The sequence below is a fragment of the Acinonyx jubatus genome, chromosome A2 (genome assembly GCF_027475565.1).
Source record: "Acinonyx jubatus isolate Ajub_Pintada_27869175 chromosome A2, VMU_Ajub_asm_v1.0, whole genome shotgun sequence".
NCBI lineage: Eukaryota > Metazoa > Chordata > Mammalia > Carnivora > Felidae > Acinonyx > Acinonyx jubatus.
In genome coordinates this window covers 112687159-112711078 of record NC_069383.1, presented here as the reverse complement: position 1 = coordinate 112711078, position 23920 = coordinate 112687159, and the positions used below count along the sequence as shown (strand labels likewise).

The 23920-nt window shown below is 41.3% G+C and overlaps 1 protein-coding gene across 13 annotated transcripts in view; it reads left to right on the top strand.

Annotated features, from left to right (window-relative positions):
- IFT122 (intraflagellar transport 122) overlaps window positions 1-23920 on the top strand; it is a 74154-nt gene that overhangs the window by 2958 nt on the left and 47276 nt on the right. For 4 of the 13 annotated variants that reach the window (XR_008297004.1, XM_027042691.2, XM_027042693.2 and 1 more), the window contains exons 1-9: window positions 1787-1931; window positions 4570-4636; window positions 5976-6060; window positions 11456-11534; window positions 13239-13315; window positions 15655-15721; window positions 16667-16813; window positions 17888-18064; window positions 20253-20328. Coding sequence is in view for 12 of the 13 variants with exons in the window: in XM_027042691.2 (XP_026898492.2) it covers window positions 1795-1931; window positions 4570-4636; window positions 5976-6060; window positions 11456-11534; window positions 13239-13315; window positions 15655-15721; window positions 16667-16813; window positions 17888-18064; window positions 20253-20328 (912 nt within the window). In the remaining variant the exon portion in view is untranslated. Of the gene's footprint in view, window positions 1-1773; window positions 1932-4569; window positions 4637-5975; window positions 6061-11455; window positions 11535-12811; window positions 12943-13238; window positions 13316-15654; window positions 15722-16666; window positions 16814-17887; window positions 18065-20252; window positions 20329-23920 lie in introns of those variants that run through there. The other 9 variants (XM_053218915.1, XM_027042694.2, XM_053218917.1 and 6 more) reach the window with 7 other exon arrangements.

Below are 23920 nucleotides of genomic sequence, written 5' to 3'. Positions count from 1 at the left end.
ATAATTTGTCTAAGATTCCAAGCAGGTAAGTTGGGGTGGGTCAGGTTGGGCAGGATTTGGAGAGGCACCTTGACCTTGGGACTTCCTTTACAGTGGGGTGGGCACAAAGTTGGCAGAGGACAATTTGCAGGACTTGCTCTCTGTCTCTCTGCAATGTAATTTGATAATGTATCTTTCTCATAAAAGGTGGCAGATGGGTAGAGAGAGCCATCCTGTAGTGTAATAAACTCTGCATACTGGTGACTTCTCCAACCCTGGGAGTGTTCAGAGGCTGGATGGCCATCCATAGGGAATTCTTGCCTTGGTGGGGGAGTTGGACTACATGACACGTTCTAGGGTCTTTCCCAATTCTGAATTTCTGTGCTCTTGTCAACCCTGAAAATAAAACAGCCAGTTATTTTGCCAGCAAAGTGGGTTTATTCAGGAGTAGGAGAGCAGTTGCAACCAGGACAGCAATTGGGACAAGCAAGCTATGGTGAACCATAGGTAAGTCCAGAAAACAGAGGAGCACTCTTTTATAGAGGAAAAAGGGGAATTGGGAGGGGCTGTTATAAACAAAAAGTCCATTAAACTGGGAGCTCAAAGTGTAGTGGCTTTTTAGTGGCTGAGTTGTGACAGTCTCTCATTGGCTGGGCTGTTGCTGGGCAAGGAGAAAAATCTTCCTTCATCTAGGGTGGTGGTGAGGCATAAGCTTCTTCCTGTTGAGTCTTCAAAGGGCTGCAATAAACGTACACCATGAGAGCTCCCCCTTCTGGCTTCCTAGCTCCATTTTAAACGAGGTTTCCTTTATTTGGTTTCATAGTCTCGTGATGTAATTAAAGTCTGAAGGGTTCAAGATAAAACATTGTCAGGTTGTTGGTTATATTCATTTTGTGTCTAGGACCATGCCATGCACCAAAGGCCCATAAATGTCTAAAACGGGGTCCTTGCCCTTAAACTGCAGGGGACTATAATTGACTGTAATTAAGGGGACAAGATAGTATTTGAAACAGTGTAAAATATAGACGATTATGTAATTCAGAGCTATGATAAATTATACAGATCCTAAGTACCTTAAGTGTTTAGATTGGGGTAAATTGAACATTATGTTGTACTTTAGGAAGGCAAAATTCAAGACGTTTATTTATTTTTTACTTATTTATTTTTAAATGTTTGATTTAAAAAAATTTAAAAAAATTTTTTAAATCTTTATTTTTGAGACAGAGAGAGAGAGACAGAGTGCGAGTGGGGGAGGAACAGAGAAAGAGGGAGACACAGAATCCAAAACAGGCATCAGGCTCTGAGCTGTCAGCACAGAGCCTGATGTGGGGCTCGAATTCATGAACTGTGAGATCATGACCTGAGCCGAGGTCAGATGCTTAACCGACCGAGCCACCCAGGCGTGCCCCCCCCCCCCATTTTTTTAATGTTTAATTTTGAGAGAGAGAGAAAGTGTGAGCAGGGGAGGGGCAGAGAGAGGTGGAGACACAGAATCAGAAGCAGGCTCCAGGCTCCAAGCTGTCAGCACAGAGCCAGATGTGGGGCTTGAACTTCTGGACCAGGAGATCATGATCTGAGCTAAAGTTGGACACTAAACTGACTGAGCCACCCAGGCACCCCAAATTTCAAGACATTTAGAGAAAATGAATTTTCATATCTGAGAGGAAGACAGTTTAAGACTTGGCCCAAATCAGACACTCAAATGATTTTCTGAGAATTCAACCCCAAATGATCCTTATGAAGAAGATCCCCACAGGAACCACTTTAATGAGCTTAGATTATCTACATTGCAGAAAGGGAGCCACAGGACCACGGATGACTATAGAAGAGTGGTGCAGATCCTTTCCAAAATCCGGTACCTCATCACAGCAACCCACAGGTGTCAGGTGCTTGCACAAGGGTGGCCTGTGCACTCAGAGGTGGGATGGCAGCTCTCTTGCCTTGTGTTGTAGGTGAGGACTAAAGCTTGGACAGGGCATCAGTTCTAGCCCCAACTCCCTTCTGATTTTCACTTTACCACCCTGTTTCTCCTCAGTGTGATACATGCCAAGCACATTTCCCCATAGGTTCAGAGAAAGAAAGCCCAGGAAACAGTAAGGCCCAGATCTGTTACCAACTAATAGGAGGAAGCTGAAGAACTCAGTGTCTGTGTTTGCTTCTATCAAGAGGGATGCCTAACTGGAAAGGGTGTAATATTCATCAGCCAGCTGTTGAATATATGTGAAGAATTACTATTATTTTAAAAATTATTTTTATTAAAGGAGGCTATTGTCCACAGAGCCTATATAAAAATTGTTTTGGATTCTACATGTAATGCCTTTTTTCCCCCCATTGATAAAGCATGGAAACTGTTGCTATTATATTATCAACTGTGACATATGCTAATAATAATGAAAATAAGGGCCACAGATCATAGTGGTTAGATCTTGGGCTTTGGAGACAGACTGCCTGGGTTTGAATTCTGGTTCCACCTCCACTCAGTAGCAGTTTATTTCCTGGCAAGTTATTTAGCTTCTCCATCTTAATTTGTCTCATTTGTGAAATAGGTATAGGGTTGTGAGGGGTAAGTGAGCTGATACATGTAAAACATTTAAACTGTACTTGCACACATAGTAAATAAATGTACTTAATAAATGTTATCCACTGTTAAAATATTAAAGATAACAAAGATTTGTCATATTTGACAATAGTTCAAGTAGAAGGTAGAGAGTAGAAGGTAGTATAGCACAGACTCCACAGTCAGACCCAAGTTGAAATTCTGGCCCTGCCACTTGCTGGTAGTGTAATGTTGGGTGGGATAATTGATTCCTCTGAGCTATGGTGTCCTCACCTACAAAACCAAGTAATAATTCATACTTCATAGAATTGTGAGGATGAAATGAAATAATGTATTGGAAGAGCTCAGCACAGAGTATCTCTGCAAAATGCTCCAAGTACTCTTACCCGGGGTCTGTATTTCTAGATGACTTCAGGTATCAGGTGAATTTATCCCATGCTAAACCTTTGCAATAGGCTGACTTGGCAGTGCTATCTAGCACATTTTTACTAGAGTCACCTGAACTAATGAAATCCCCTGCCGAGAGCATTCAAGAATCATTGCAATATGGCTCCAGCCTGTTGTTTTTCTAGCCTGATCTCTCCCTACTGCCTTACATATAGCCAAAGTTTCAGTCAAATTTGATTATTTAGATTATATGCTATTCCCCACCTTCATGTCTTTGCTTGTTCTGTTTTCTCTGCCTGAAATGCTTCACCCTCCAAATCTCCTCCTGCATGTCTCAAAAGCCCTATTTTTCTCACATACTTTTTTCTTCATGAAGCTTTTTCTCATCCTTTCTCCAAATCTTTTCTGCATCTTCCTCATTTGAATCCTGTAATATATGTTTTAATGTATCTCCTAAAACCTTTACACAGTATTATTCTGTAGTCATCTAATCTAAGAGGTCACTGATTGTAAAATACCATTATTTTAAGTACCACTAAGAAACCAAAAAATGCTTCCAGTTAAGCTGACACATCATCAATTATAAGATACATAACCTCAGAGATTTTATTTTTTATTTTTTTAAGTTGATTTTTATTTATTTTGAGAGAGAGAGAGAGCAAGCAGGGGAGGGATAGAGAGAGAGGGAGACAGAATCCCAAGCAGCCTTCGTTAAGTCAGTGCACAGCCTGATGCGGGGCTTGAACTCATGAACCTTGAGCTGAAATCAAGAGTTGGATGCTTAACCAACCGAGCCACCCAGGCACACCCTCCACCCCCAACCTCAGAGATTTTAAAATGTGAAAAAAATGTATGCTGCAGAGTTGATGACATATGGTAGGTCTTTGTGAATGTGTCTGAGTCATATCTTCCCAGTGGATGGGGATTTCTTTGAGGGCAGGGAGCGAGTGTGATTTACTCATTTTGTATCAGTTCCTATTGCCTAGCACCTAAAAGGCATTCATTAAATATCCAGTTGGTTGGAAATAATAATGATATTTTTATTTTATTTATTTTATTTTTTTAATGTTTTTATTTATTTTTGAGACAGAGAGAGACAGAGCGTGAGTGGGGGAGGGGCAGAGAGAGAGGGAAACACAGAATCCGAAGCAGGCTCCAGGCTCTGAGCTGTCAGCACAGAGCCCCACGTGGGACCTGAACTCACAGACTGTGAGATCATGACCTTAGCGGAAGTTGGACACTCAACTGACTGAACCACCCAGGTGCCCCAATAATGATATTTTAATAAATGACCAGTTTTTCAGAGACATGCGGATTTAGTAACCCTCACGCATTCTCTCAGTTTGTGTAGTCTTTATAGGAGAGTTAGTGCCTTCACCTGTTGACCCTTTGAATCGTCTCTGGCGTCTGGACAAGTGGAAACTGGGACATGAAGCTAACTGCCAAGTAAATCGTGATTGAATGGACTGCCAAGGTGCGGTGGCTGAACGGAATTTGCAACCAAATGCAATTCTTAGCCATTATTTGTCTCTCTCATACACAAGCAGTATTTCATAATGGAAATAAAGTTTGCTTTCCTGGCCATTAGCAGACCTCATCCTTTTGGTTCCTAATTGTCCTTTTGTCTTGTCTTGTCTCCTGTTTAGTATATATGACCTCGCATTTAAGCCCGATGGAACGCAACTGATTTTGGCTGCAGGAAACAGATTACTGGTAGGATTTTGTCTGAGTTTCCTTTTTAAGTGCTTTTTTCCCTCTCCCTCTTGTAAGTGCTCTGAAATTTGACCCTTTATTTTTTAAGATAAAAAAGGCAAGGGCGGAAAAACCAGTCATTACTTTTTAATAGGGAAGGAAATGGGCTATTTAAAACAGGTAAGTAAACTGTCTGTCAGATAGGAACCTGTGAACAATACCTCCTTTGGAGTCATTAATCTTTCCCTTTTTACTTTGAGACATCCATGAAAGAGTTGAAAACAATTAATCAAAATGCCTTTGAAACTGGGCTAGTGTCAGTTCACATTTTGTCCCCCTGAAAAATTTAAGCAACAAGACTGAAGGGGTTCCCTCCCTGAGAAGCCAGATAGCTTGACCCCAACTTTTAGGCATTGGCCTACCTAAACAATTCCATATGGATGCTGTCCTTTTTTCATATTTTCAAAGAATATAGCTAGTCTGGAACTTATCCCAGTATATAAAAGTAATTTTCAGAGGACTCTTTATGTTTGACCTAAAAACCTTTGTATGATCTCTCCTTCCTCCTGCGTAAGTCCACTTCCCCTTGCTCTGTTGTCTCTAGATATGCAGACTGACTGATGTCCATTCTCTTTATGGTAACTACATAATCTTAAAGCCTTGGTTACATTGTTCTGCAGACTTCTTCTCGCCAGGGTAAACAATCCAAATTCTTTTACTTTTTTTTCATAGGTTATCTTCTCTAACACTGTTTTTGGAGGGTTTTGCCTTGATTACTCAGATAGTGTGTTTTTTAAATATCCACACATTTATAGATGTTACAGTGCTACAAAATATCCTAAATCCATGTTACAGCTGGGTTTTATAATATTTCCTCTGATTTGTAAACCTGGAGTTCAGGTCTATGACTTTCAAACTCTTGATAGCAAATATGAAACATTTCTCTATTATGTTGATACTGGAGTCAGGCTAGAACTAAAATTTAATCATGTTGTAGCTGACTCTTTGTGTGTGTTGGCTTTATTTGGGAGGGTTTAGCTTGATTGGTCATATATCCAAATTCACATAAGATGAATGAACTTTGTAGTGAAGTTCCACAGAGTGAAGTTCTATTTCTCAAGGATTAATGATATGTTCCTGGCCATGTAATTTACAGAGTTGGGACCTCTACTTTTTGGGTTTCTCCACTTAGAGTCACATTCTTTCTGGGTTTTTTTGGTGTAGTTTTTACTTGATGCAAATTTAGAATATTGACAAATGTTTTGTTATTTAAACAACAACAACAAAAAGCAGCAACGTGCAGGAATTCTGACTAATAGATGTCATGTGGATCATGTGTAATTTTGTGTCTTTTTGCCAGGTTTATGACACCTCTGATGGCACCTTACTTCAGCCCCTAAAGGGACACAAAGATACTGTGTACTGTGTGGCGTATGCAAAGGATGGTAAGAGGCTGCTCTGGTTTTATACCCTCTGTAATGGTCTCATAGCTGCTCATTTTTCTCCTTAGTCACTCCTTAATTAGTGTTAGTAAGCTGACATACAACTCACAATCGCAGAAGATAGTTAAGTTTCTTACTTTATTTCAATCATTCAAGTCAATAAGGGCCATCTATGTGCCAGGTATTATTCTAGGTGCTTGAGATAATGAAGTAAATTAAACAGTATGCTGGAAGTAGGGCAGAATAAGTGGAAATGAGAATGCTGGATGGGGCAGGGGATGGGTATGGGAAAGGAAAGGGTGGTGACAGTGGGCTTATTGAGATAGGACAGATGAGCAAAGTCTTGAAGGTGGAGAGGCAGTGAGATTCTGATAGTGGGCATCCAGAAGAAGAGAACTCCCCGCAAAGGGAAAAACCATAGCAAAGGCTCTCAGGTGGGAGTGTGCCTTCCAGGGGCTTTCGTGGAGTGAGTCAGGGGGAACAGTAGGGGATAAGGATAGAGAGGTAATAGGTATGAATGGGGTGGCCAGATCATGTTGGCTGTTATAAGGAGTTGGACTTAGATTCTCAGTGAGAATGGGGAACCACTAAAGACTTCTGAGCAGAGGAGAGATCTGATTTGATTTATATTTTTAAAAGGATCCCTTTAGCTGATGTTTTAGAAACAGTCTGCAGGGGGTGAGGGTTGGAGCAGGGAGACGAGTGAAGAAAGCATCATCCAGGCAACTTTTGTAACACTAGTGATGGTGGCTCAGATCTGTGGGAGCAAAGGAAGTAGTAAAGAGTGGTCAGATTCTGGATATGGTTTGAAGGTGGAGCAAACAGGATTGCCTGAAAGACGGTGTGTGTGGTGTGAAGAAAGTCAGGTGTGACTCTAATGGTTTTGACCTGAGCTACTGAAAAGGTTGGAGTTGCTTTCCACTGAGATGGGAAAGGTTTCAGGTAGAAAAACTTACAGTGGAAGATCAGGAGTTCAGTTTAGGACATGTTGAATTCGAGAAACATTGATGCTGGAGGGGAGAGGGGAAGGACTTGCCAGGAAAGAGTTGTTGAGTTGGCAAGAGGAGATGGGATCTATGACCTAGATGGGACATGGTGGGAGGGTAGAAGGTACCACCACGATGTTGGCAAGTGGGGGCATGTGGTATTAGGAATCTAATGGAAATTCTTTTCCATTCTTTCAGTGAAGTAGGAAGCAATGTCACCTGAGAGTGAGGATGGGGAGGGAGGTATCAGAGTTGAGGAGAAAGGAAAAACTGGCAAATTGCCATTTAGGAGAATGGCTGAGTAAATGTACTGTGAAATCCCAAGCAATACGAAGGGCCCACTTGAAGCTGGTTATGAATTGAAAATGAGATTCATTGGTGTGATTATGTCTTTCTCTCCACTACTTGAGCTGCATAGATGCAGGGACAGGGGTGGTGGAGACTTGGATTTAACCAGGTTGGTAGGTTTGCAGGCACCTCTGAAGATGAAATAAGAGGGCAAGGGAGTGGAGGATGTATGTGAAGCAGTGATCATATACAGTGACTTTGAACTGTCGGCCATTGTAATGAGGGATTAGAGGACCACAGGGGGGTGGGCAGTGGAGAGGTTCTGGTGGACTTGAAGAGGGTTATTGGATGTGGTAAAGGTGACAAAGAGGAGAGGTGGCAGTCAGAGAATGGGTGCATTCTCTATGTGGGATTAGTGGAAAGAACATGGACTTTGGAATGAGATGGTTTTACGTTCCAATCCCAAAGGTTCTGGGAGTTTGAGGTAGTTATTGAGTCTTCTTAAGTCTCAATTTCCTCATGTGTCAAACGGATATAGGATGAGAGGTAACATTCTGTGACCACTGCTGAGAAGGCACAAAATTGGAATGTTATAATGCTTGAACAAACTTTGGAGATCAGTCAGGTTCCAGGTTTTTAACTTCTTTTGGATGATGAACCTCTTTGAGAATCCAATGAAAGCTATAGACCTCTTCGTAGAAAAGTGCACATTCTTCATATATACACACGATTTTGTGGGTATAGTTTTAGTGTCATCTAACCCAATGTCTTCATTTTAGCCCATCATAAAGACATGGAAAAGTCAAGTAACCTGCTAAGGTCATGTAGCAAGTCAGTGGCAAAAACATTATTTCTTGCCTCATAGTCAAGTGTGCTGTGCCACAGTAGCCATGGTTTTTTTGGTTGTTTTGTTTTGTTTTGTTTTTATGTGTGTGTTTGAGTTCAAATTCAGAGTAATGCCATGAGAAGGCCTTGGGGTCCTCTGGAGTTTATAAGCCTGGGGACTCTTTGGCTTATTATGCCACTAGGGCCCTTGAGGGTGTCAGAGTGTGGCCTGCCATTAGTGGCATTTGTCAGCATTTGCAGAGTCCTGTCACACATACCATCAGATTTGATCTTCCCAACAACCCTCTGGAGCACTCAGAGAAGTTCTCAGCTCCTCTCACGGAGGAGAAAACAGGTTTGGAGCAATTACAGTGGCAGCCGGTCATGGTGGCAGCCAGTGACGGTGGCACATATGTGCCTGCCCCAGATCCTCCCGACTGCAGAGCCCTCATGCCTTCTAGTATTTCATGCTGCCTCTTCATGACACATAATGATTGAGAAGTCTTTTAATTCCTCTCAATCGGCCTTTTCTCCTTGGATCTAGAAAGGGAAATGCTCTCAATTATGGTATTGCTCTTTAAGTTTGCTTGTTTCCAGTGTCTCCCTTAAGTTTAGCAAATACTTAATGAACAGCCATGATATAAAGGTATGTAAGAACTAGTTATTTTGGTTCAAGAAAAAACATGACAATATGAAGAAATAATGGTAATAGTAGCTAATATTTTTTTTTAGCATTGATTATATTCTGGGTACTGTCTGAAATACTTTAATCTCATTTAATCATCACAACAACTGTGAGGTGAATACTATTGTTGCAGCCGTTTTTCAGATGAGGAAATGAAAGCATGGAGATGTTCAGGAACTTATTTCAGGTCCTACAGCTGGTACCATCACTGGGAATTCCAACTCAGACTCTGAGCCCATAGCCCATACTCTTCTACACCATGTCTTACTGTCTGCCAGTGTTGGGGGAGTAGTGACAGGAATAATAACAAATAAAAGCAGCTTCTGAAAAATAAATACATACATACATACATACATGCAGCTTCTGTGTATTTAATAGATGCAGCAGTATCATACGGCTCACCCAAATATCTACTGTTCCAGCCATTGTGAAAAGTGTTTTACAGATATCATCTTAGTTGTCCCCCCGCACAAAGTCTCTGAGGAAGGTGTTACTACCCCTTTTTGTTTCAGATGTAGAAGCTCAGAAAACAATGACTTGCTCAGAAAACAGGTCAACTTCTATTTGCCTTAAGAACAAAGTCTAAAAATCCTTAACAAAGGTTACAAAATCTGGCCCATGGTTAATTCTTTTTTTTTTTTTTTTTTTTATAATTTATTGTCAAATTGGCTAACATACAGTGTGTAAAGTGTGCTCGTGGATTTTGGGGTAGATTCCCATGGTTCATCACTTACATACAACACCCAGTGCTCATCCCAACAAGTGCCCCCGTCAGTGCCCATCACCCATTTTCCCCTCTTCCTCACTCCCCCCACCAACCCTCAGATTGTTCTCTGTATTTAAGAGTCTTTTATGGTTTGACTCCCTCATTCTCTGTTTATAACTATTTTTCCCCTCCCTTCCCCCATGGTCTTCTGTTAAGTTTCTCAAGATCCACATATGAGTGAAAACATATGATATCTTTCTCTGCCTGACTTATTTCACTCAGAATTATCATGGTTAATTCTTCCTTACCTCTCTCCAGAGTAGGTGAAGACTCCTTATTGTTTGCTGCCTTGATACTCTGCTCCACCTCTTAAGTACTACTTGCAAATTTGCAACAATGTAATTAATAAGTAATTACTTATTATATGTTGCCTCTCTAGTCCATTCTTTCATGTTTTCAAAGAATTTTAAAAACTTTAATACAGTTCAAATCAGTGTGCCAGGTTCATTTCAGGTCCTTCTGTGCCAGACCTGGGGGCAGGGACTGTTTCAGTTTCTCTTCTTTCTCTCTGCCTGTGATGACGAAAGTGTAAAGGTATCTACTGCATCAAACATCAAACTTCATGTTATCCTTATCTTTATTTAATTTCATTTATTCTATTTTTAAAAAATGTTTTATTTGTTTTTGATAGAGAAGGGGCAGAGGATCCAAAGTGGGCTCTGTGCACACAGCAACAAGCCCGATGTGGGGTTCAAACTCAAAGAACTGTGAGATCATGATCTGAGCCGAAGTTGGGTGCTCAACCAACTTAGCCACCCAGGCGCCCCATGCTTATTTTTCTTGATCTTGATGGATTTGGCATCCTTTCATCTGGCTGTGAGCAGAAAATCCTTGATTTCTTCAATTTGGCAAGGCGTGGCTATGAGGGGCACAGGGGAGCGTGCAGCTGGCACCACCCGAGAGACCTAGTCCATTCTTTCATAAAGCCCAAGTAGTGTGGACATGAAAATCTCATTTGTTGCTCTTGCTTAAAGCCTTTCTTTGAGTTAAAGAACAAGATCTTGACTATGGCCTTGAAGCTGCTAGAGATCTATCCTCTACCCACCTCCCCCTTGGCTCTTGGTATTCCATGCTGCTGCCTCTCAGCCACTCAGACATACCAGGCTTTTCTTACCTCAAGGCCTTTGTATATCTTTTCTATCTATGTGGATGGGTCTTTTGCCTCTACCTGGCTAAGCTTTGCTCATCCTTTAGGTCTCAACTGAAGGTTCTCCTCCTGAGAAGCTTTTCCCTCATCTAAATTACGTCCCCCAGTTATTCTCTTTCCTAGGACTCACTTCATTTCTTAGCACATTATGTTCATGTTAGATTAAATTCATTCAAAGCCTACTTTTCCCACTACACTAAACTCTGTGAAGGTAGGGATTACATGTGCTTTAATTACCACTTAATCCTTAGCATAGAACATGATACTTAACATGTGGTAGGCCCTCAATACATCTTTGTTTACTCAGTGCCAGAAAAAGTAAAATATGAACCCAAACTTCCTGAACTGCCACCCAGTACTGATAAGAAAAAAAGTAGAGGGGCGCCTGGGTGAATGTCGGTTGAGCATCTGACTCTTGATTTTGGCTGAGGTCATGATCCCAGGGTCGTGGGCTTGAGCCCCATGTTGGGCTCCATGCTAAGTGTGGAGCCTCCTTAAGATTCTCTCTCTCTTTCTCTCTCTCCCTCTGCTCCTCTCCCCCCCCACTCTCTCTAAAAAAAAACAAAAACAAGTAGAGAAGCAGCTGACACTTGCTAGTTAACCTTAAAGAACTAGTTTTCTAAGAAACTCCTTTCTAGGAAATACTCTTTGAGAAATGCTGTTTAAAACAAATATGAGTTTTCTTTTTAAAACACTTTTAGGCAAGCGCTTTGCTTCTGGATCGGCTGATAAAAGTGTTATTATCTGGACCTCAAAATTGGAAGGCATTCTGAAATACACGTAAGTAACCATTTAGGTGTGCAGTATTATTGGTTTGGCTCTGATTGAGCTCCTGTAGCAAAAGCCCCTTAGAAATAATATAAGGAAGAACTTTTTTTCTCTGCAATTGAATTTGAGGTTAAGTTATACATAGGAGTATATGGTGGGTATAGGAAAGTTGGGTAATGAACAAATGAATGAACATTTGAGCACAACTAGCCTGGCCAGCACTGAGCTAGGTGTTTTCATATAGCTCAATTTAGTCACTCTGACACCACAGATTCCACCTGAGTCCGACTTGTCCCCTTCTAATGCCCCCATTTCAGGGAGTGGCATCACATCCACCCAGTTTCAACAGCCAGAAACTTGGAGTCAGTGTGCACCAGGCTTCCTCTCTGCAGAGACTTTGCTCATGTTCTTCCCGTTCTTCCCATTCCTCCTCCGCCAGGTTAACCCTACTTGCTCTGCAGATCTTAGGCTCATATGTTGCTTCTATGTGAAGCCGTTCCTGCCCCTCTAGACTCAGTCAGGTCTCCTTCCTGGTATTTCTCACAGTTGTAGTTTTACATTTATTCTGGTGATTGAAGGCAAACACTGCATCTATTTTTGCTTACCCATGTATTCCTGGTGCTTAGTGCAATGTCTGGCCCATAATCAGTACTTAACAAATGATTTTTTTCTTTTTAATTGTGATGAAATACACATAACATAAATTAATCATCTTACCCGTTTTTTTATGTGTACAGTTCAGTTGTATTAAGTACATTCATGTTGTTATATAAAACCTCCATAGCTCTTTTCATCTTGCAAAACTAAAACTCCGTACCCATTAAACAACTGCTATTCCCTGGGCCCTCAGCCCTTGGCAATCAGTATTTTACTTTCTGTCTCTATGAATTTGACTTCTTTAGGCACCTTATGTAAGCAGAATCATATAGTATTTGTCATTTTGTGACTGATTTATTTCACTTAGCCTAAAGTCCACTAAGTTTATCCATGTATCAGAATTCCCTTCCTTTTTAAGGCTGAATTATATTCTAGTGTGTGGATATAGCACATTTTGTTTATCCATTCATCTGTCATTGATGGACGTTGAGTTGCTTCTACTTCTTGGATATTTTGAATAATGCTGTTATGTACATGGGTATATACATCAATGAACAACTTTTGAATGAGTGAATAAATGAATGAATGAATGAATGAATGAGGTTATAAGCAAAATGTTACCTAGAAGCGAAGAAATAAAATAGAGGCTGAGATGACATACGTGACTCACTCAGCTTTCGCTGTTGTCTCAGGATTTGCCGTGTTTCCAGATCTTGGCCTGTAACATCTTCATTGCATCTCCGTCCTGTATTTCCAGGCCTCCACAAAGCAATAATTAACAGCTGTGAATAAAGCACTTCCTGTGTACCTGGTGCTAGGCTAGGTACTGTACATCATTATCTTATCAGCTCACAAACCAGAGGTATCAAGAGTGCTGGTCCTGGAGGAGGTTGCATTTAAACTAGGCCAGTCTGGTGGGTGATGTTTAAGAGAGGAAAATGGTGGGTGAGGGGCAATCCAGCAGAGGAGAATTCATCCCTGTGCTTTTTGTTGATCACTGGCATAAGAGCCTGTAGTGTGTAGTCAGAGAGACTGTGGGCTCATCATAAAATCTTCAGTTGTTGCCACTGAAGCATTTGTGGTTTGCTGCATAATAATCTATAGTTGTTTACTTGTTAGGCACAATGATTCTATCCAGTGTGTCTCCTACAACCCTGTTACCCACCAACTGGCATCTTGTTCCTCTAGTGACTTTGGTAAGTTCTGATTCCTGATGTCTTGTCCTGGAGTTACTGAAAATCTGGGCAAAAAATGTTGAAATCCATCCAGAATGTGGTGGTTTTGTCCTGAGAGAGTTCATGCTACTTCCCTGCCTTTAATAGCTGAGGGGAAGCTGACAGTTATCTTTAAATTGTAGAGAAACCAAAAAAAGTGAATGGTGACATTGAATCTGGTACAAAATCTGGGAGACAGCAGGAAGGGCCCCAAGGAAGGAAATGGTAAGAAGGGTGGGAGAGCACAGACATAACGTTATGCTGCTGCCTCTGGGGAAACTTCCCACCTCCCCTGGCAGGAACCAGTGATTGTCTCCACTTCTGTGTCCCCCAGCATCCTTGTATGTGTGAAATTCTTCACTATTTCAACTGTGCTTCTTGTGTAGTGTGTCACCATTACTTGTCTGGTGGCTGTAGCTGTCCTTCCTGAGGGGCTGGATGCCCTGAGGAGATTACTGTGGCCCCACTCATGGCATTGGCATGGTGCTGGCACAGAGGAGAGGCCAGTGAAATGGCCCTCGAGGCAGGGAGGGAAGGAGCAGAGGCCTGTAGGTTATCTCTGTCAAGACCAATTTTGCTTTCAGCTCATCAGTTCTGTCTTCCTTGCTGACAGTGGGTACAACAGAACAGCCATTATTGAGGAGTGAGAGACCATGTAATCCCTCTCAGTGTTTCACGGTCCTTATCCTACCTGTCTACCTCACTGCCAGAGTGACAGAGTTCTGAGGTTCAAGAGAGAATATAATTGAAAGCACATTGTATAAAAGGGAAAGGGACTGTCATTCATTAAAAGTGTTAACCCCTATGTGAGGCACTGGTCTGTGTGCTTACTTTTTTTTGTTGTTTATTTATTTATTTTGAAGGAGAGAGAGCATATACAGGTGTATATGTGAACATGGGAAGGACAGAGAGAGAGAGAGAGAGAGAGAGAATCCCGACACATGACTTGATCCCATGAATCATGAGATCGTCACTTGGGTGAAATCAAGAGTTGGACGCTTAACCAACTGAGCCACCCAGATGCCCCTTTGTGCTTACTTTTGTGATTAAAAAGACAACATAGAATCCCTGCCCTCAAAGAGCTTGTGGTTTGGGGCAGGTGGAGAGGTAGAATTTGTAAAAATAGAATATCAAGTAATAATAATAATAATTAATAATAATAATAATAAAATATTTGTTGAATGCTTGTGATGTGCTAGGCACTGTGCTGAGAGTTAAAATGAATTCCTATTTGAGCTGTATGACCACCCCTAAGGTCAGATATTCTCATTCCCACACCACTGATGAAAAAGAACTGGGGCTTAGAGTGGTTTGGTGACTCACTTGAGGTTGCCCAGCTGATAAGTGGTGGAACCAGGGCTTGGACCTCGGCCATGCAATTATATCTAAGGCATGATCTGGTAAATAGTGCTGAGGGAGGCCCAGGAGGGAGAGGTTTCCTTTGCTGGAGGCTCCAGGCAGGCTCAGTGGAGCATAGACAAGATGTATAAAAGTTGAACATTTGCGGGAGGCATTCTGGACCAGGGAGAGGGAGAAACAAATAGCTTGTTTGATGTTGCACCTTGCTATGTAAGTATATTATTGCCCTGGATTTATTTTCTTGATCATACTTCATGGCTCAGGCAAAGAGTAGAACTTGTTCGTGTTGCTAGATGTACGCCTGTTGTAGGGCACTGAGCCACTAGCAGGAGGCAGTAAACCAAAAGTGGCCAGTGTGCCTTGGACAAGGCACAGTCTAGACAGGGTCATGTGCTGTTGGTGAGACCTGAGAGAGGAAACTGATTTTCAGGAAGCATCGTTCATTACTTTGGATGCTGATTGTACCCTGGCTGTAATGTAATAGTTATGAACTGTGATGTTGCCATTTCTTTGAGTTAAGCCTCTGAAATTCACCAGTCTAGAAATTCACGAATCTACCTTGCTGTTTTTTCTTTTTCTTTTGAAATAATTATAGATTTGCTGTCAGTTGCAAAGATAGTAGAGTTCTACCAGGAAATGAGGCCTGGCACAACATGTGTATATAGTTCTGTCATTTCATCACGTGTGTAGATTACCATTGCCACAAAGACATTCCTTTATCTCCATCCCCCTCCTATTATCCCTAATCCCTGGCATCTGGTAACCATTAAGCTGTTCTCCATATCTATAGAATTTTGCCATGTTGAGAATGTTATAAAATGAAAGCATATAGTACATGACTTTTTGAGATTGGCTTTTTCATACAGCATGAAGCCCTGGAGGTGTATCAATGATTTGTTTCTTTTTATTGCTGAGTAATATTCCATCTAATCTTATCTTCCTTTATATATTTTGTGTTGAAGGCTTGTGGTCTCCTGAACAGAAGTCTGTCTCCAAACATAAATCCAGTAGCAAGATCACCTGCTGCAGGTGAGTTAAAGGCAGCTCTGAAGGTAGGCTTTATATCCCCTCCTCTTCTAAACAGACTCTTAGAATCTGGTTAGGTCACACAGTGGAAAAGTTCTTGCGTGACCTAGTTGGTTTGGGCCCCTATGTTTTCTCTTTTCTTTTACTGTCTCCTTGATGGGAAGGACCTGTGCCTTTGATCATCAAGCAAAAGAGAACTACAAGTTGCCTTCCTGTAATTATCTAGTAATAAGTTTCCTCAGCTAGAAAGCTATACTCAGTGGAGGTTTTCTGGAGGTGCGAGGCTGTCCTTGTCCAGGCAGCATGTGTGCTAAGAGAAAGCATAGGCTTTGATACTAGACCTGGATTTAAATCCAGATTTAGTCACTGATAGGCTCTGTGACCCTAGGAGGTTCCTCATTTTACAAATAGAGATAAAAATACTCAATAGGGCTGTTGTGAAATGTGCACAAACTGAGTATAAAACAACACAGTACCTGATGCATTAAAGACTCTATAAATAGGAGCTATTCTGTCTGTGCAGATTATGAGTGTAGCTATTCTTTCATTCAGTATCTGTTAAGCACCTACTTATTTGAGAAGCTAGGTATACACCAAGACACAGATTCTGTTCTTAGGTGATCTTATAGTAGGAGGAGGTTGAAATGGTGAGTGGAGAATAGAGGCTGGCTCAGTGTTGCAAGCACAAGCTAAGGGCTTTCATGGAGGTATGTACAGAAAACCGTGAGAGCTCAGGAAAGGGTGATACTGCCTTCACATCTCACTGTTGTTTTTAAAAATAAATGGGGCATGATGTTTGGTCCTCTGATTTTTATATCAAGACCAGGATGAGCCCTTCTGTTGCTGCCTCATTAGACTATATTTTGACCAGGGCATCTTCCTCACTGGCTTTACCTTCTGTGTGTTCCTTTCCCTCTCCCCATGCCCTTTCGTTGGTTGTATGAACAGCTGGACAAATGATGGTCAGTACCTGGCTCTAGGAATGTTCAATGGGATCATCAGCATACGGAACAAAAATGGTGAGGAAAAAGTGAAGATTGAGCGGCCAGGGGGCTCCCTCTCCCCCATATGGTCCATCTGCTGGAACCCTTCAAGGTAATCTTATAGCTGTCCTCCTTCTAGGACAAATACTATTAAGAAAAAGAGCTTTCTCAGCAGGCTGAATTCTCTTCCTAAGGTGTCCCTCCATTCAAAAGCTTCTCACTCCATTTGACTGATCTGTTCTGGAACCCATTCCATTTGAATGGAATTTTTTAAGAGCCCATCTTGAGTTTTGGAATGAATCCCAGAGATTTTAGCTAAGCAGATGAACTATCTAGGCCAGCCCAAAGCATGCGTGCGTGCGCGCTTGTGTGTGTGTGTGTGTGTGTGTGTGTGTGTGTGTGTATGTGTATGTATGTGTGTTTGTGTGTGCATATGCTACAGAAAGCCCATTTCTTTATGAATTAATAGCTCACCTGTTTGCTGTGGCTTTATTTGGGTCTTTTCCCTTTTTCATTTCTTCCCTTCAATTCTGGGCAGAACATGTGCCCACCCAATAATAAATAGCTGTTTCATGAGCCTTTTTTGCTGCCCTTGCAAAAAAAGTAAAAATTAAGTCTAGAAATGTCCTCAAAGCCTATAGTTCCACAAACAATTGGCATCTACCTTCTCAAACCTTACACACACTTTCCCTCTTCTGCCCATGTGACTTTAAGGGTAGACTAATAACTTTAGGTGCTATTTGTATAATCCTCTAATATTATTAAATTCCTGGTAACCCCCACAAAGTCCTTTGAAGTAAAGGACTTAATTGTTTACCAGCCCAATGTCATTTTACAGGTGGTACCTACTTGATTTACAAGGTTGTTTGATTCCATTGCCTTTCTTACACCAGATTATTATGCTTCTTCCTGAATAATTGTGTCCAGCCCAGGACTGTACCATGCATATCTAATGCCTTCAAAGGCCATTAGCCTACCCCAGAGTTCCTGCTGTTTGATTTTGTGGCCACAGATGACTTTGTGGCTGCACGGTACCATTTTTAATTCATGAGAAGCAGGATGCCCAATATACCTGGTTGCTGTCCTCTTCCGGGCAGGGTTCAGGGGCTTCTTGACAGGTTTTGAAATTATAGCTTTAGTGCAGTTCTAGGCAACATGATTGTGAACAACCACTTACTATCTACAGCCGATGGGAGAGCTTCTGGATGAACAGAGAAAACGAGGATGACCAGGAAGTCATGGTCGACAGATATTTTCAGGAAATCCCTTCCACTCTGAAGTCAGCAGTGTACAGTAGTCAGGGTAGTGAGGCAGAGGAGGAAGAACCAGAGGAAGAGGACGACAGTCTCAGGGACGACAACTCGTGAGTGTGTCCTGAGGAGCAAGAGCCCCCCTCCCCCCTTGGAAGGGTCGAGGCCCCAGCATAGACCTGCCAGGCAGACACTGCTCTGAAGTCCCTTTCTAAGAGGTTTGGGGGAATTGTTGGTGAAAGCTCCCCCAGCAAGGGGGAGAGCCCACCCTTATAATTTATGTTATAAAATGATTCTTTGGGAAACTTAGGAAATACTGAAAATCTAAAGGAGAAAGTTCAACTTTTTTGTAAAACCCTATCCGCTTAGGGAATCATTATTAGCATTTCAGTGTATTTCCCCCTCAGTCTTTCAGTGTGTTCATATGATTAAATAAATCATATCTGACTCTTTTTTTCCACTTAGCCATCATAAAGCAGTCTCTTTCTGGTAACATTAATGGTCCTTTTAAAAAGAGGATTTTTAATACCTGCATAGGATACGCTGTGTGGATGCATCATAATTCATTTAACACTTCCTCTATTACTAGACACCTTTCTTAGCCTGTTCCCATAGTGTACCTTACCTTGCATTTGACAGGACGTGTATCGGAGAGGAAGCCCTTGCCTTACCCACAATCCTCACACCCAAATCCTGGCTGTCTAGGCATTCTCTCTTCTTTTTGATCAAGTTTACCTATAAGGAAAACATTGGCATACTGGAATGGGGAAACCTGGGGTAGCCAGGATATTCTGATTGGACAAAAGTGATCTAGCTTGGGACTTTGCAAACTGTGCTCTTTGATATCTGGGGTTCTTTGGAAGAAGGAGGTGGGAGATGAGGGACAAGGAAAGGAGCAAAGGGTGGGCTTCAGGTCCCTATTTTTGCTTCAGTCAGATCGGCCCCTTTTATTGCTTGACATGAGATTTTGTCCCACTTCCAGGAATAAAAAAGAAAAGGGAAAAAGGAGGTTGAAAACTACCAATCCAGTTGATACATGTGACCTCCATAAGAAGGTTCACCATGGGCTGGGTTCCTGGACTGTGTTTGGACCTCATATGAATCCTACAGAGTTCACCTGCAGGTCCCTTCCTGTTAACATCCCTCTCCATCTTCATCTTTTTTCCCTTAGTTGTGAATTAGTGCCTATATTTGCCAGTTTGCCACCCTTGGCTATGTTTTGCCAGTGAGGCTGCACCCCGCCTTGCCTGCATATCTAATGGTGCTACCAGATGACCTCAGGCCCTGGGCTTGAAAATTAATAAACAAAGAGGAGGCAACATTAGGTGGAGTAAGACCAGGTCTCAAGGGCTGAGAATGTCTGTCTCTTGAACTAGATTCCCAAGTAGCTTGATCCCCAGCCTCAGCTGAAGAGGTTTCTCTGGTGTGCTGGTCCTACGGCCCTAGTCCCAAGGCACTGATTCTGATAGGTGGTCAGTTTCAAAGGCAATTGCTGGTCTTCAGAGAGCACACTGTATTTTATTCATCTAGTCAGAAACCATTTCACCTGTTTGAGGACCCTAACTGTGAGAGAACTGATCTTTAGGTGTTGATTTTCCCTCTTCAGGAAGTGCAAGCAAACTTCCTCTCTGTCCATTAAAACATCAGACAACCCATTGCCCTTTCCTTGCAATAGATTTGCTTCATCATATCCCCACATTTTATTTTATTTTATTTTATTTTATTTTATTTTATTTTATTTTATTTATTTTTTTCTCAACGTTTTTTATTTATTTTTGGGACAGAGAGAGACAGAGCATGAACGGGGGAGGGGCAGAGAGAGAGGGAGACACAGAATGGGAAACAGGCTCCAGGCTCGAACTCACGGACCGCGAGATCATGACCTGGCTGAAGTCGGACGCTTAACCGACTGCGCCACCGAGGCGCCCCTATCCCCACATTTTATAGTACATAAATAAAAGGCACTCTTGGCTCTACAACCTTGTGCTTTCTTAGCACTGCTCTCAGGAAGCTTTGAAATGAGGGGTTTAGCTTCTTCACTGTGGCAGAGGCCCAGCACCACAGCCTATGGTAGGGCATTCAATGAAATAACAGATCCCAGAAGGATCACCTTGCCTCATCCCACTGGACTGATTGATGGGTTGGCCCATGTTACAACTTTTGGCCTTAGTATTGCTATATAACATTTGGTAATCTGACAGTCTGGCCAGGGGTTTCTTTTTCCTGTTGTTTGTTAAACCCTTAGGGCTACAGTTCTCAGGCCATGGCCCCACATAACCTCTTTTGTCTTCTGTTGATTAGAGAGGAACATAATGACATCCTGGCTGTAGCTGACTGGGGACAGAAACTATCCTTTTACCAACTGAGTGGAAAACAGGTATGTAGTTCTGTACAAACCCAGTGGGAGATACAATTGCAGTCATGCTTGTTATAATCTGTTCACTTTTAGAGGTTATATTTTTGGTAATTATACATTATTATTCTTGTTGGCTCCTGTTTATTGAACATTTACTTTGATACCAGGTACTATGCCCAGGTTTTGCATACTTTATCTCATTTAATTCTTACAAACCCCTGCAAAGTAGGTACACTGGTTATTAACTTTTTAGAAACAAGTAGACAAGACTCAGAGCATGAAATAAAGATTATACCCAAGGTCCCACACTGCTAGTAAATGGGTAGCATCTGAGATTGAAACCCAGCTTGTTCTGACTCTAAAGCCTTGGTCTTAGTTATGACTCTACCTTCCTTTATTTGCTCTATTCATTCTGTAGACATTAATGAGCACCCACTTAGGTCAGACCTTCACCTGTGCTAGGAGCTACTGACATATAACTGTGTAAATTAATGCCCCTGTTCTGAGAGCTCACAGGCTGATAGGGACACAGTTGATGGCCAACAGTCCCAGTGCAGCATGATACATGGCATCTTTTTTTTTTTAATTTTTTAATATTTATTTTTGAGAGAGAGAGAGTGTGAGTGAGGGAAGGGCAGAGAGAGAGGGAGACACAGAATCTGAAGCAGGATTCAGGCTCCAAGCTGTCAGCACAGAGACTGACACAGGGCTTGAACTCATGAACCACAAGACCATGACCTGAGCCGAAGTTGGATGCTTAACCTACTGAGCCACCCAGGCACCCTGATACATGGTATCTTAAAGAGATGTACAGATAGACTGCCATAGGGACACAAAAGGGGATAACACCACTGCTTGGTGGAAATGAGAGATTTTGAGCAAGATAAACAAGAGTTTGCTAGGCAGAGGACATTGGGAATAGTGTTTCAGGCAGTGGAAATAGTATCTACAAAGGTAGGGAGGAATGAAGGTATATGTCAACTCAGGGAACAGTGTATTGTTCAGAGTGACTGGATCCTGAGAATTGTGGACAAAAGATGGAACTAGAAAGGAAGATGGGGACATGATTCTAAAGGACCTGAGTAGTGTGAATTAATTAGGAGTTTGAACTTCATATACTATAAGTATTTAGGAGTCATTGATTTAGGTAGGGAGGGACTTGGTCAGCTTTCTGTTTCAGAATTCCTTGTTTCTGTGGAGGGTACATTAAAATAGAACCTGGTGGTAGGAAAACCTGTTATAGTCAGGAGACACCAAGGATTAGACTGAAGGTGGTGGGGATGGCTTAGGTACCACAGCCTAACAGGTGAGAAATACAGCCTGTTCAACGGAGCCTTTGTTTAGTAATATTCTTAGTCCTTAAGAGGGGTTTCAGTTATGTAGCCTAGTTTGGGGGCCATTTCTTTTCTACCTCATCATTTGTCTTTTTTTTTTTTCATAGTTGAGTAAAGACAAGATAAAAATAGTGAAGTGTCTTCTGAGTTTCCCATGGCTGATTTCCCCAAACCCTCACTTTAATTATCTTGTATCTAGCCCTGGACTATCTGTTCGTCCACTTGATGTGTGTATATCATCATTCAACACATATTTATTGGTACATCTATTGTGTACCAGGCACTGGGCATAGGTATTGGAAGTTCTTGGGAACAAATAACCACACTACACAGAGAGAGAATGGAGTCTTGTTGCTACAGTGACAATAAAAAAGAACTTGACCTGGTGGTCAGGGCCATGGGAAATATCTTGCATGTATGTAGCACTAGAGCTCATGTTGTGGCCCAGAGTTTTTGAATGATAAGCAACCTAACTCTGCTGAGATAACCCACTTGGTTTGGGACAGTAAAATTGTTTCCTTAGTGGTTGTCTTTTAAATCTGGGAAGATTTAGAATAAATATAGGATGATGAAGTAAATCAAACCTATACTTTTGTGTTGGTCTTAGGTATATACAATTTGTGTATTTTTAGCTTTTTAAGTGTTTATAATGTTTAAGGGTATCTGGGTTAATGATAATAATAGCTAACATTTATTGAGTTTCAGGCATTGTATAAACTCTTTATAAGGTTAACTCTTTTAATCTTTGTAACAACTCTGTGAGGTATGTACTGTTACCACCACTTTACGTGTAAGAAAGTTGAGGCACAGAGAGGTTCAATGACTGCCCAAAGTCATACAGTATAGTTAGTGCCCAAGTGTGGTTTGGAACCCAGGCAGGCTGATGCTAGAATCCATACTAGAATATCTATCATATCTGTCTTGTGATGACCATTTAGAAGTTGTAATTGAGTAATCAATTTATACGTCTGATTTTAAATTGAAAGATGTAAGAAATTTTTAGTAAGTACCTAAGTAATATTGGAATGTTAAAGAGATTCATTATATTTTCTGTCTTGGGGTGGGGTGGGGGATTATTACTGATCTTCCTGAATCTATATATTTATGTCTTTATTCTTTCAGCAAATGTGGAATAATTCTTTGTTATTTCTTCAAATAATTTTTCTTCTTCATTCTCTCCTTTCCTTCTGGGTCTCCAATTACACATTAGACCTTTTGATACTGTTCTCCAGGTCATTGAGGCCCTTTTCATTTTTAAAATCTTCCCCCCCCCCATCTGTTGCTCAGTTTTCAACTTCATTGACTCTTCTGTCATCTGTAATATTTCTGTTAAGCCCATCCAGTGAATTTTTGTTTCAGTTATTTCATTTTTCAGTTCTAGATTTCCATTTGATTCTTTTTTATTATTTGTTCATTCATTATAGATGTAGATATATTTGCCTTTATATCCTTGGCCATAGTATAATAGCTATTTTAACATTTTCATGTGCTAATTTGTATCTGAATTATCTTGGGGTCAGTATCTACTCATTGTCTTTTCTCTTGAATATGGTTCATATTTTTCTGCTTTTTGGAATTTTGGGTTATATTCTGGACATTGTAAATGATACATCATAGGTACATCATAGGGATTAATTTCTGTCATGTTCCTCTGAGGATTATTGTGTGGTTGTTTTGTTTTTTGTTTTTGTTTTTTAAGTTTATTTATTTTGAGAGAGAGAGAGAGCACGCTGTAGTTGAGCTTTTTTAAAACAGGTAGTTAACTTTGCTGGACTCAACATTCAAACTCCATCTTTCTAGTGTGAGCAGCAGCTGAAGTCTCTATTCAGCTCTTTAGCCTTGTTGGACTGCTTGGCATCTGCCCCACATGTGTGTAGTTCAGGGAACTCCAGATAGTTAACAGAGTGTATGTGCAGAATTTTGGCTCTCCCTCTGCATGTCTCTTTTCTGGGATTTCCCACCTCATTTTTAAGCTGTCATGGCTTGAAATTCTGTGCTCATCCAACAGGGTGCTGATAGGGCCTGCCCTCAGGCAAAAAGCCATTAAAAAAAATAAGAAACTCACCTAGGGCCAGTCCTTTCTTCCAAATGCTCATGTGTCTTCAGTTTTTGTCTGCTTCTGGTTGCTCTGTAGTGCCTTCAGGTGGTTGTAATTTATACTTGGTTCAGCATTTATAGTTGTTACCTGCAGGAGAGTTGGCCTAGTGGGAACTAGTGAGCCATTACCAGAAGCTGCAAACCTTCTATGTCATGACTCATAAGATTTTTTTTAGTTTTCT